General features: G+C 38.3%; 1 protein-coding gene across 1 annotated transcript in view; it reads left to right on the top strand.

Moving 5' to 3' along the window:
• Nucleotides 1-1,958: 1,958 nt before the first annotated feature.
• cerk (ceramide kinase) overlaps nt 1,959-14,596 on the top strand; it is a 46,929-nt gene continuing 34,291 nt past the window's right edge. The window contains exon 1 of the mRNA XM_084711281.1: nt 1,959-2,118. Within this exon, the coding sequence (XP_084567407.1) occupies nt 1,971-2,118 (148 nt within the window). The 5' untranslated portion in view covers nt 1,959-1,970. The remainder of the gene's footprint in view (nt 2,119-14,596) is intronic.

Genomic DNA, 14,596 nt, shown 5'->3' with positions numbered 1-14,596 from the left:
TTTGCCTCATCGCTGTCTGAAGGTTATGAGAGGCTGTGTGTAATTATTCAGCCCTTCAGTCTGGAACAGTGTGGAAGCACCTCTCATCTCTGAGTCATGAATTAAAGAGTGTATGTGTGTTTATTCAACCTGCTGATGCAGGGTTTGTTCCACAGGAATAATACAGACAGAAGGAACAGTGTGAGCTCTCACTCTGTCACTATTACCAGGTACTGCAAACCTCACTTATTCTGTTAGTGTATTAATGCTAGTTAAAAATTGGCAAATACTGTCTTGCTTCTGCATATACGTCCATTAAACATTTAAGATGAAGTCATTTCCTTCTCATTCTTTTTGTTAATAATATTACACCTAACCAAAGTTACAGCTAATAGGCCTAACATAATATTAAAATGTGTGTTACCTCTGCAGATTTGTTCTTATTCAGATATTTTATTTTATTTTTGGATACAATTACACACAGATGGCAACAGACCTTTTCCATGGCGACCATGTGACATAAAATAGCAGGTTAAACACAGGTGTTACCAATGATACTAATTAAGGTTCAGGTCTGCTTCATTAAATGGAAGAGGAGTGTAATTAGTATAATTTGTAACACCTGTGTTTACCCACCTCATATCAATATGACTGCTGTGGAAAAAAAAAAAACGTCTTATATGGCTCATAACATAATTAAAAATAGTGCTCTTTTTACATTTTGTTTTTTTTATTGTTTTTAGAATACAGATCTTGTAAAGCCAGTTTTTAAAAAACATAAATTAAAGCCCTGGTTTAAGTAAGCCTACCATCTCTCACTGCTGTTCAATAAATCAAACCAAACTCACAACTGAATTTTACTTGATGAGAAGCATTACAAATACTCCTGGTCTTAATGAAAATGCCATTATTGGTTGAATCCTACTAGAACAGGACTGTAAGTTTGTTTCCTTGTCATAAACTCTCAAAAATATGTTGAGGATTAAAAGAAATAAATTCATAAAATAAAATAAAACAGGATTTCTTTCCAGTCTCTTGTTTTTTGTTTTTTCTGTTGTAAGTTACATAATATAGGTCTACTCTGCTTTTTAAATGCAAGCAATGTTGTCTATATCAGGCCTGTTATTTCTAAGTGGTGGAAAGTACTGTATGTATTTTGAGGTACTTGCACTTTACTTGAGTATTTCCATTTTTTTGCAACTTTATACTTCATTAGAGAGAGATATTGTCCATATTACTCTGCCTTTTGTAAATAAGTGCTCCTACATATTTACAACTACAATGCAGTATTACAAATTTTTCACACACTCACCATCATCCCTGTTCTAAAAGTAAATGTTTTTGATTAAAATGGAAGATATGACACTTTAATCAAATTAATTTATTTACATTTTTCTTGTTTAGTTTATATCCTGTCTCTGATGTTTCTTCAATTATAATATTTCCTCGATTTTTACATGGTAATTGCTTTGTGTGTGTGTGTGTGTGTGTGTGTGTGTGTGTGTGTGTGTGTGTGTGTGTGTCGGTGTGTGTGTGTGTGTGTGTGTTTGCAGAACTTTGTGTTACATTTTCTTTGTATGAGAAATGCTATATAAATAAAGTCTGGTTGACTGATTGATACAAAACATACAATCAGTTTATTAAATATGATCCATTGTTGTAGATTAAACAACCAAAAATATATAAATTAGTTAAAATTAGCTTTTAAGTAAATAATACGAGTACTTCTGTTTCCACCACTGCTCATTGTAGGACAGCACAGAATGGAAAGTAGGCGGGTATTATATTTACTTTGGAGTGAATCATTTTCCTCATACACGATCTTTGTTGTAGTCCCTCTCCTCCTCGGAGCTCCTCGGGCCGACCGGCTGCTCACTCACACGCTCCAGCCGCTGGACGCGCGTTATTGACATGCGGGCCGCGACAAAAAAAAAAGTTGAGATGAGAATCAGCGGACCACACCGTAAATAAAGACACGTCTGAGCGATAACATGGAGAAACAAGCCATATTACTGTCATCGAGGCTCTGTCAGAGGCACAGGCTGCTAGAAGTTGTTCTAAACCGCAGTGTTTTGGCGTGGAAGGAAACTGAGAAGAGCAAGAAACGATCCTCTGGCAACAGCAGCCTTTCACAGACAGGTAAGTCTAACATGCCCAACTGAATCAGGTTGATAGTTTAATTAAAAAGCCATATCTTCATATCTTTAAAGTTATGAAATATATTCCAAACAGCCCAGTTAGCTCTGTTAAAAATAGAACAATAAAAGCAAAATAAAAAAAACCCAACATGACAGGGATAGAAAGTATATATTAAGTTGTATTTAAAACTATATTTCCCTCCAGTAAATAGTAACTATTGTGACATATGCGTGAAAAGGTGTGAAGCAGCTGTCTCTTGTCTGAGTCATGCACATGTTTAGGGGGTCTGCACACTGAGCAGCAGCAGGACACACAGTCTCAGATAATCAGGAGGTTCTGTCTCACACAAAGCAAACACTAGGGACTGACAGTTATTTAACACGTCCCCCAGGAAAGGAGCTCACTCATTCTTTCAGTAACTCATTCATAAAAGGGGTTTTCTGCTTCACTGAACTTTGGGCAAAATCTCCAAAATATCAGCTTTGTTTTCGGCAGTGTTACTGTCAGCAAGTGAGTTTATTCAGGAGAGTTTTTTTTAAGGATGAAGCTCAAAACTGAAATTATTTAGATGTTACTTACACGGTGTTTGAGATTTAGGTGAATCTCTTGGCAGAATGTGTCAGAAATGGCCTAATATGTATTTTAATTAGTGTATAATCACCTGAAAATAAGAAGACAGGATTGTCAAACTCAGTTTCATCCCAGGGCACATCAGCATATATGGCTGCCTTCCAAGTGCAGGTTGTAAAAATAACATGAATGTATCTGCTTGTTGTCATATTACATAATTTCCTTTGTATACAGTTATTACTCGTTGTAGCAATAACTTCATAATTATTAACTAGCTCTGAAAGCAGAAGTCTAGGAAAAGAAATGACAAGCGGACATTCAACTAATTATACTACAAGCAAGGTTTCAAATCCAAAATTTAAATTTGCGTAGAAATTAAGTCACACAAAATGAGGTGCCAGGTAAGACTTAACCCAAGGTCCTTAAAAGTCCTTAAATCCTTAAAAAGGCATCTCCTTCCACCTGATTAAAAACGTGATGTTTCCTATTTCACTGTCCATTCTCAGCTTCAAGTTTCTTTATTACACTTGTATAATTTGCAAATTGGACCTGGATTGACTTCCAAAGTCGTAGTGATGTCACAATGTCATGAATGTCATGAATGTAAAAAACAAAACAAAAACAGACTTCTCATGTCAAACTCTACATGTGCATCATCCAACTGTAGCAACAAGAAGAAAAACATATTTTTGAGTGGTGAGCGACTTTAAGTTTTCACTAGCTGAAGCAAGTTTTAATGGTTCAACCCAATTTAGTGAATCACTGGTTTGAAACTACTTAGCAGTTACTAAGAACTTAGGAAGGACTTCACACTCTTAAGGTTGCGAAGTGCAATCCAATCCAGGGTGACAGTGAGTTTGAATCCCAGCATGCACTGGAGTAATGATGTGTAACTTAATTCTCTTTACTATTACTATGGTTGTCAGCAAGCGCTCCAAATTTTGTCTATTTCCATCCTTTGCATCAGGCAACTTCCACTTAATCCAGGCGTCCTTATAACCTCCAGAGGCTAATGTTTGTTCATCTAGATGAGTTCTCTGGTCTGCAATTACTGTACCATATCGAGTGGAGTGATTACAGCTGGCGCTGCACACTTCACTCTAAACCTGGCCATTGACCTTCCTCCAAGTGGTATCAAGCGCCCTATAATAACCTGCCATAAAGACTTTCATTTATTGAGTCAATGTTCAACGCGGCTATATCAAAATCCCCCCCAGTGATCACTGTGTGACAAGAGCAGGACCGTTTACCCTGGAGTTAGGAATCAAACAAGGAGACTTTGCCTATAATAAATATCCGGTGAATTCAACATCAAACACTGCTGTTAAACAAAAGGAATAGAGTCACATTGTTTTGAAGAAGAATCATATGGATTTAAGTGCTTAAGTAAGCGAAAGGGACTAATTATATTTATCTTATCCAGTCTTTGAGTGGAGCGTGGTTATCATTTACAGTAATACAATCAAGTTAATAAGTGACTGAAGGAAAGACGGAGGTGGTTGTGACAGAAATGTTCCCTTACGTGATCTATTTCTGGACTCCACGTGGTTTAAGTGCACTGTAAAAACAAACTACTTGTTATTACGTAAAAACAAAAGCATCTGAAAATTTTAAGTTGACTGAATTTGAAAAGACAAGTAATGTAATGGTTCAAAAAAATAAACGTTTCAGGTCAAATGAACTTGATATTAATTCAGTTGTACTTGAGAAAACATGTTCAATAAACTTAAGATATTAAGTTGAACTAACAACTCAAGTTTTCATCATATGTGTTTTCTTCAAACTATAAAAAAAGATAGCAGGATAGCTTAAACTGTCACATGATGCATGCTGGGAAGTCTTCTCATGTGTTGATCATATTTCTTTGGAAACTTTATTTAATTAGTTAAAAAGAACTCTGTACAGTAAATTTATTCAACTCATTATTTCAAGTCCAAAGACTCTGAAAGGAAATACAAGACATGTTACGTTTATTTAACTTTGATAAATACAACTTGTATTATATTATATATTTACATTAAGTTAATGAGATTCCACTAGATTCCTGTATGACGATGTGTTGCTGACTTACATCATAAGCTTCCCACGCTCGCTTCTCTGTGCAGTTCTTTGAATTTACCTTAGATTTGAAGCTGTATAATGTTGCAGCTGCACAAAACTAATTGGTAAAACGTCCTTGAGATGTTTGTTCTGGAGTTGGCAGGGTTGTGTGTTGTTTCAAGATACCGGCTCCTTTTTTCCAGCATGGTCACAGCTTCAGTGCCCACGACAGCAGAAACAGCGTGTAAATAAGTAGGTGAGTCAGCAGCAGGATGGATTATTTTTCTTTGTTGGTTAAAACATAATTTTCCAATTCAGTTTGTTTTATAACAGGGAAACTTAGAAATGTGACGGAAGGTGACATGGCTTACTCCCTCTGATCACATTTGCATTGTCTAATTTTAAACTGTTTTTTGTATTTTATTGTCTTTTTAATATTGTGTTTGCTTTTATGTTGATGATGTAAGGTGACCTTGAGTGTCAAGAAAGGCGCCTATAAATAAAATGTATTATTATTATTATTATTAGTTGGTACATCTTCGCTCAAATTTAGAAGTTAAGAAAAATCAGTGAGCCCACTGCTACACTGAGAAGACAGAGAAAGTTAATCCCAGCTGATAGCAGAAAATCATGCAGCATGACTCAAATTTGACAGGTCCTCTTCAGCTCATATTTTCTGTTTTTTTTGCTCAATAAATTTTCCTGAGCATCAAGCTGACACACAAGTGCCATGAATGCCAAGAGGAATTGTTCTGAGCGGTAAACATCGCTCTGGTCCCGATGCCTTGGTTTAGACAACATTAGTGGATGTTCGTGCTTGACATTTAAGTGGATTTGGTCGAATCAGAGCATCCGTCAGTCAGATGTGCTGAGTGGGGAACACGACGGGGTATCCTGGCCAGGACTGTTATTTGTTTACACACAGATTCGCTCTCAAAGACGCACAAACAAAATCCAATCACTGAGATGGTATGGCCTCTGAGCCCAGAGCAAATCTCATGTCCACATAATGCCTGAGTCACTCCTCTGATACAATGCACAACCCCATCTTGGAAGAAAATCTAGAATAAATCATGGCATATGCTTTAGAGACCATCTCCCCTTTCCTGCAAATCACTATGCTTAGCGAGTAGTGCTTCCACAGGCGCTCTAAGCCTGGATATCTCTCTTGGCCAGGGGGGGGGTTTAGATATTTGCTTTCCCATATGGCAGAGTTGGATACAGATCCAGTGTGTTACAGTCAGGGATTCACTTATAGCGATGCTGGAAGTATTGGAAATCAGGCTGAAATAGGGTATCAACATCACAGAATTTCCTCTGTAATAAAATCCAATAGCAAAATCCACATATAACAAGTACAGAAGCAAAACAAAGCTATATGATTTTGTGTATCAGGCACTCATGGAACTGCAGCCATGCTAGCAGCTCTATGAGACTGTATGTGAGACTCTGTTTGACTTGTGGCTAAATGCTAAACATCAGCATATCTCTTATAATATTTTCCACTGTCATTACCTTAGGTATGGTTGGGTGACTTTTTTTTTTCTTCAATTGTTAATCTAATGGTTTGCACCAGTGACACTAGCCTCAGCTCTGTGACCCATATGCAGTGGCACAGTACAGGACTTTTATTTTGTTTCTCTGTCGAGTTTGAATGACATGTGTTTTATTGAATTAATAAGGCAATTAAAGCTCTTCTTAAATGGGTAAAAGAAAGAAACTTGAGTTCAGAAGATTTACGCTCATACAGGAAAAATAGGTGTAAGAATGTGAGACTTAATTGACATTTTGTGAGTTTGTTTTGTTTATGTATTGTACATAGTAAACTCACAGATTGCACACATCTGGCTGTGGTGGGGGTGGGAGTTGGAGTTGCGCAACAGACACGCTTGCACAAATATATTGGCAATCATTGGTTACTGGGCCCGCGGTGGCCAGTTGGAGCATTTCAACATCGTCGTCGACTGTCGTCAGAATCAGAAGACACGAAGAGGAGACACAACAAAATAAAATGAGGTGCAGTAGCATATGGGGACAAGAGGAGACCAAATTTCAATTAACATTTGATTCAACAACTTTATAAGGAGTCTGATAAAGTTAACGCTTAAATATTGGCTTGATGAGGTTGCTAGATGAAAATTTAAGTAATCATTCCAAGTTTTTACAATGGAAATCTATCCAACAAATGTAAACCTCAGATTGGCAGTGGAGTAAAATTCAGGGGACCAAAAAGTCACTGGGACTCCTCATCCGAAGACCATGAATGTCTGTTCAAGTTGGAGATCAACAAAGTCATTCGGCTTCAACCTCTGGGCACTACGACTATGCGTACAAAGTTTTACAGCAATCCAACCAATAGTTTTTGAGATGTTTGACTAAAAAACAAAAACAGTTACGTGCTGCTTGAGTGGCTAAAAATTCAAAAAGCATTGCATGAAAATTGAGATCCAGATGTCCCTGCAGAAAATCAGGGTTCCAGAAACTTAAGTTTGCCTTTCTCCTTCCGTATTGAAAATAACAACTTGCATTGACTGGTACTTTTGGAGCTGGTAGTACACTCATAGTATCATTGCACCCCTAGTGAGTCTTCTCCTGTTTTACCTTCCACCTCTGCTGTCCTTTCCTCTCCATCTGTTTGCCTAAGCATTGGCTTAACAAACCCATTGTGCCTGGGAGAAATCCACATGTCTTGTTTGACAGCTCACTGCCATGTGTACCCAGGCAGATCTGTGCTTTGTAATCTAAAGCTGGTGCTCAATGCACAGCCCTGTCTGTACATTGAGAGACAGCTGCAGAGGGAGAGCCAGAGATACAGAGAAATAAACACCGCCAGAAAGCGACAGCTGGAGATTGGGTAAACTGCAGTTTATACAGGCCCTTTCATTACATTGATTGCATTTATTTACCTGTGGCTTGGGTCAATAGAAGTAAAGAGTCAGACTTCTAAAGCTCATTACACGATGAACCTGGAGGATGATGGTGTGGTTGAGTGAAACAACTGTTCTGTCAATGGTAGGACATCCATCCTGTTTGATAATAACTCATTTTTTCATATATTACAGCACACTCTTTGAAATAAAGATGCTTATTAGAACAATAAAGGGTTCTTCAGCTTGTCCTCATAGGGTTTGATTCCTGGTAAAAACCCTTTCAGAGAGTTTAACCTCAAACCCAACATAAATGGCTATACCTACAACCATCTGTGAAAGGTTCCTGCAGAGAACCCTTCAATGGTGAAATGGTTTCACCCATGAAACCTCTCTGGCGGTTCTATCCAGAAACCTTCTACCATCCGAGGGCTTTATTTAGAACAAACTTAGGGGGTTCTTCCATGAACCTTTGTATATTCTAAGGGTTTTATGTAAAACCCATCTTGGGTAGGTTCTACCAAGAACCTTTTTTATGTTATAGCACAGAGACTCCTTGGATTTTAACAATTCTTGAAGAACTAATTCCTCCAAAAAGGGGTCTTTATGGAACCCTCACTGTTACAAAGAACCCTTTATTAATACTGTCTTTAAAAAAGGGTTCTTCAGAAGTAAAGGGTTCTGGGTAGAACCACAGCTCTCTAGGTAGAACTCTTTTATCCAACTCTAATATCCAACGTGTGCTCAAATATACTTAAGTTTTAGGTTGCATCATCCAACAAAATGAAGAGTTTTATCAGTTTCACACCCTCAGTTCAATCTTATCCCCGCTCTTGCACCCATGTTGCATGTCACTTGGAAGGCAATATGTTAAAGCAAAACAGGAATGACATAAAACAGCATAAATAGTGTGGAAATGCCTAAGAAGAACGCACGCGTTTCCTTAAGCTTGCGCTGGCTTGTCCTCTAACACATTGTCAGTGCCAAACCACAGTTACAATAAAGGGATTACATACTGATCCACTGTGTAAAGGGAGGGGTGCACAGAACAACAGCAGAATATGAATATGATGACAGCTTGTTGTCAGAGGACTAAAGGAAGGTGAGGCCAGGTGCGGTGCTGTCAGAGATATCATGAACACAAACACAAAATCTTTTGTGTACCATAAGTAAATGCATAGGATATGCTGAGTTTAGATCAAATTCTGAAAGATCATTCTTCTTCCTCGTTTTATATTTGGGCTGATGAGAGATTGGCTGGGGTCGGGTTTCTTTCGCATGCGCGTAACACCGAGGGTGTGACAAGGAATTCAAAGACGTTATGTTGACGTGATGCACTATGAAGGAAACCAGTGGAATCCTGTCAGGTGGGATGCCACCCAGTTCTATGGAAGCAGGATGAGCAGGATCATAAATCCAGTCACGTTTTTTCACAGATGTACCAGAACAGGCAGAGGTACTTGTTGATCCACCACAAAGGTACAAAGTGGTCTCTAAACTTTCTACCAGTTAAGCTGGAACTTGAGGTACAACGCAGAGACAGGCCCTACATGGAACTGGCCCTGTTCTGGTTCAGGGACCTAACATTGAACTGGTTCCAAACCTGAACAGTTGGTTCCCAGCTGAAGCCAAAAAATAGCAGGCTTTCCTCAGGAACCAAGTGCAGGTTGTTGTGCACTTTGCAACACCCTCTATTAGTGACATTCTTGGTTCCAGTGGTTCAACTCAGAACTGGTGGAAAGGCGGCCTGGTTCAGTACATAGCACCAAGGTTCCAAGGATCTTGAAAGGACCCTTGATTCACCCCCAACATTGAGCTTGACCCCGTAAAGGCTTGGTTGCACCAGCATCGAAATGGCAACATTTTACCACCATCATCCCACTGAAATATTTAATAACTGCAAAACAAAAGCAAAACAACCTACAACCTTTTGTACACCAGAAAGTAGAATTCTGCTGCATCTTTCCCTGAGTGTGTGTCTGCCAACATGAACCACAGCTCCTCTTCAGAGCCATGCTCTTGAATTGCATGGTGGATAATATTTCTGACCTCCTAAGCTCCATTGGAAAGGTCCTCTTTCTTCTATTATCATAGGGTACAATTATTGCAAAGACCAGTGGCTCCCAGTCCTTGTGGAGTACTGCTGGATTTTTAGCCCTCTAGATAGTAAAGGGTCCACTTCACTGGTTTTAAACTTTGTGCCTGTGTTCTCCTCACAATATAACATACTTAAACAAACCACTACACTAGCTAGTGCTCTCTGGCATTGGCAGGCTCTCCCAAATCCTACATCTGGATGATACAGTCATGGACTGAATAGAGAATGCAGGTTGCTCATGCTTAACATTAAGTTGGGATGAAATCAGATGCAGTTCTGACAAGCGTATTAGACTATAGCAGTGGTACTCAACCTTTTCAAGTCACGACCCCCCAAAATAATCAGGTTGGTGTTTATGACCCCCTTGTTAGCCTGAGATTGTGTAAAAATCCGCACACTGCTCCTGGCCCTTTAACAGATTACAGCAGTGCATGGCAGGTGTTAATCCATCTCATGTGGTTACAATGGAAACCAGTGGCACCCTGAGCCCTGAGGACTTGGATGTTTCTGGCTCAGTAGAGAAAGGCACCAACAATGCCAGAGTTAGGGATTACATTCATACTCGGGGCAAAGCAACACACTGGCACTGCCAGCAATTGAGGTCCATTCCCTGTTGTGCACATTGATAGAGTTTCACATGCCAGGGTTAAGGAATCATTGTCTGTGTTGCTCCTTGTCCTCATTCCACATGATTGTCCTTTTGAACTTGGCTTTATTTCAATGCATTCAACCTGTCAGGTTTCAGTTCAGGCTTTGGTTTCCTCTCATGAGAGTGTTGTGTAAAAAAAAAATGCACCTAATACAAATTTATTTAGGTCTCATTTTGTAGATTTTGCAGGGACAAACATTAGAAGCAAATGGATCTCAATCCAGTTTCTAACAGATTAGAATTTTTGGGAATACGCTTATTTATTTCAGGAAACATGGAAACAGCCAGCCTGATTCTAGGGTTGCAGTGGTATAATCATTTCAGTCGTATTAGTTGTATTTTAAAAAATATGTAGGAAAAGTTTAAATCATTGTAACTGATAATATAATAATCATAAAATAAAATAATAATCCTGATACCATACAACTGTGATATTTTCTGAGATTTTTTTATTTTTATTACATTGTTACTGACAAAACAAATTCAGAGGGATTGTGTTCATATCATACTATACATTGTTTTTTTTAAAGGAAATTCTACATAATATGCCTTTAAAGCAATATACTGTATGTGCACCACTATTGCTATGTGTTGGTGATCAGCTTGTATGTGTATGCTCACCCTCCTGTTACATTCAAAAGCATATTGATAGTTAATTTAAGAGTTATTGGCCCTTGTTTTGCCGATGCATCATGGGATTTAGATGGAGTCATGTGCAGTATACTTCTTCATAACAATAGCATTTGTCACCTGGCAAATCTCAGGTGTTTACCCTGGGCTCTGCTGGGAATCATGAGTCAGTAACACAAACAAAGCGTCACGCTCCACGTCACACCGAGTGACGATATTAATGTTTGTTTTTAATTTTGTAGTATTTATCTGGGTTGCCCTCCTCATGACTGATATTTGTGGTTCACGCTCACATCGTGCTCCATCAGTCGTCACATCCAAGTCTTTCGTTTGGAGTAAATGATAGTGAAGTGAAGTGATTGCTGAAGCAGCAGTAATGTCAAGTGCTGGCTGTGTTTCCACATTTTTTTAGGCAAATGACAGGAAACAAATTATATACACAGTAAAATACATATATATTTGTTTTAACTTAAAGTTAGTTCTCAGGCTGTCTTAAATTTTTTAAGTTGACTTAATTTAAAAACAAGTTGATGTAATTTGTAATGATTCAACACAAAGTTTTCTCGTCAAATATGAATTTGGTTTTACTTAAAACATGTTCAGTAAGCTTAAGATAATAAGTTGAACGAACAACTCTTTAGTCACACTGACAAACATTGCGAACAAATTTGATATCCTTTCACATTTTCTCTTTTTGAAAAGTCAGTTAAAGTCAGTTTACTTCAATAGATTTTGCAGTTTTGAGCCCAACTCAAACTCGTTAGTTCTCCAAAAGTTTTATCCAATGACAAACATTTGTTGTGATAATTTACTTGTCTTCATCAGAAAACTTGAATCAAACTTTGTATTTCAAAAACTGTTGAGGTAACTCACTGAAGTGAAAGTCAGGAATCAGTAGCACCCACTTCATTTCAAGAACCCAAATAATGACAAATTGGGCTCACAGTGTTTGAAATACTTTTTTTAGGTTTCTAAAATTCAAAGATTGAAGTTTATCTAATGGAGGAAATAAATTATCTCAAGGTTGGACAAACCCCATTTAGTTAATGCAAAATTATAGGAGAGTATGGTCTCAGGAGAGTTTTAACTCTCAAGCAATGCATGCTGGGAAGTCTGCTGTTATGCTGATCATGTTTCTTTCGAAACACATTTAAGTCATCATATTGACATTAATAAGAAAAGATCAGTTGATCCAAAATTTGTCTGTTTTATTTTTTTACAGTGTATTCTATTCATTCTAAATTGGTTGAAGAAAATACAAGCTAGGCCTTATTACATGACCCTAAATGACACCAGCCCTCGACACTGGTGCTCTTTGCGTGTTGCCTTAGCTTTGCAGCATCAAAACAAACATTTGAATGTTTCCTCCCAGGTGTGAAACAAGTTCCAGACATTAAAAAATAAGCCATTTACCCCTCAGTTCCTGAAAAGCTGACTTTTTGCAGGTAGCAGACCTCTCCGACTCACTTTCTGAGCCCTGTAGTGTGAAAAGGCGGCACACACGCTGGCAGTCAGCCAGTGCTAAGATTCTTTTCAAGCACAAAGAAAAGTATGTCAGAGCAGAGCAGGGAGGATCTGCGTTGTATGGCCGAGGGCTTAGCATGTAGCTTAGGGACTGCACTGAGCTAAAAAGTAGGGAATTTGTGTGTGGCTATATGTGGGATTATTGTGTACTCGTGTGTGCATATCTGAACGTGTGTGTTTATGTGTCTGTCGGTGTGTGTGGCAGGGTTATTGGAGCAGTGTGAGAATGTGGGAATGTCAGCTATTGTTCCCAGTTCCTTCCCTGACACAGTTGACTGGAATTGTTGGCTTTGTGCTTGTTTGGGGTTAATTTGACCAAGTCGTTCAAAGGAGAGACGCGGCCCGTACCGACTCAATGATGAACACTGGCTTTTTGTGTTTGACAGAAAATATTTCATGCATTTTTTATATTTTCTCACCGTAAAAACCAGGGAGCTTAAGATAACAAACATGCAAATGTGTAAGATATAAGATAAGATATTCTAATATATTCCACTGTGTGTTTTGGCTCAACTCACACACAAGTTTGGTGCTCGGATATGAAATGAACAGAAAACTCAGTATTTCATGTTGAATTATCTTAAGTCTAATACACTTTGTTGTAATCTTGCGTTCATTCTGACTATAGCTGTCGCTATCAACATGCAACATTTTACCAAGATAATCTGCTTTTGCTTATCTGTGTACGCTTGCATGAAATGATTTTTGACATGTTAGACTGTCCTCAAAAACAGCGTATCTATTTTGACAGGGCATTTCAGTGATAAGTCAAACTATCAGTGTGACATGTTGCACAACAGAGACAACAGGAAAAGGAGATTTGATTCTCAGCTATCTCCCTGCTGGGTTTTACTTTTCACAATCTCATGCACGTGCAAAAAAAAAAAAAAAAAAAGGCGTGCTTAAATCAACATTTCAAACAATAGACTTCCACGGTGTAAGATACTTCCGTGTGACTAACTGTAAACATCTACAGCTGTGTGACCCAATTCTAATAATCAATAATGATATCATCGACTTTTTTGATCTGTCATAGTAAGAAAAGCGCAGGTATAAATAATAAAATTAATGATGGCTTAATTTAATTTTCAGCTTCTGCGTTCTGGCTCACTGTCACACTGTCAAGGCTGACTGGGACACTTGAATTGTGTGTCACACCTTTGCTTTTCCTGCTGCTCCGAAAAAGACTTACAGTACCTGAGGACAAGCTTTAAATTGAGTCTATACTATTTGCTGACCAGCAAGCAAATGGGAATTTATGGTAAATGCTAAAACATGGTGTGACAGCACAAGAGGATAGGAGCCATAAAGCAAAGTGACTCCCTGTTGCATCTTCATGAAACAAATAAGTAGTAATACCTTTTGAATCTTCTGATGGTCTCTGAATATTTGCACTGCCTTCTCTGGGTTTTCTGTTTTTTTTCCCCCCTCAGTCCTCAGACACAGAGGTGACATTAATTGAAAACTCTAAATATTAATTGTAAATACTGTTATGACTTAGTTTAGGAAGTTTAGGAAATGGATGGAATGTATAAGTCACAATCACTTTCACTAATCTGTTACATATTTTTAATTCAACACCAACAATCACGTTGGCAGGCCACTGGGTGCCATTTTTCAAATAGTTGGAATGAAACTCCTCATTCTTGTTTTTTTTTTTTCTGAAATAAAGCCATTACCCACATGGCCATAACTCTTCCTATTTGTCAAAGTGTGAATATCGATGGCCATAAAGTTATTCATGCCTGCATGGCGCATCATTTTTATTTGAGAAAGAAATGAAATCCTATTCCCTCAGACTCCCAGGAGAGAAATAATATGTCATGCCTCCCTCCCATCCATTTCACCGTATCAGCTGAATAAATTTGTTGGAGGAGCTGGAATGTCTGTATGTGATGCAGTTGAAGAGGTCAGTTAAACTCATTGCAAGTAATATTGTCCTTTCCTCATGTGAAGTGCGCTTTTGAATTTGTTCTGTCAGTAGCGCAGCCGTCTTCTGTGCTCGAAGGCTCAGGAGATCTGGATTTAAATATAAGGGGAATGTTATATTTTGAGTTCTAGAGAGAGAATATTTTGGTATCACCTTCCTAGTGATTTTTT

This window comes from Lutjanus erythropterus, chromosome 22 (genome assembly GCF_056507025.1).
Source record: "Lutjanus erythropterus isolate fLutEry1 chromosome 22, fLutEry1.hap2, whole genome shotgun sequence".
NCBI lineage: Eukaryota > Metazoa > Chordata > Actinopteri > Lutjaniformes > Lutjanidae > Lutjanus > Lutjanus erythropterus.
Note: the sequence above shows the minus strand (reverse complement) of the source record. Positions and strands in the feature narration are given on the sequence as shown.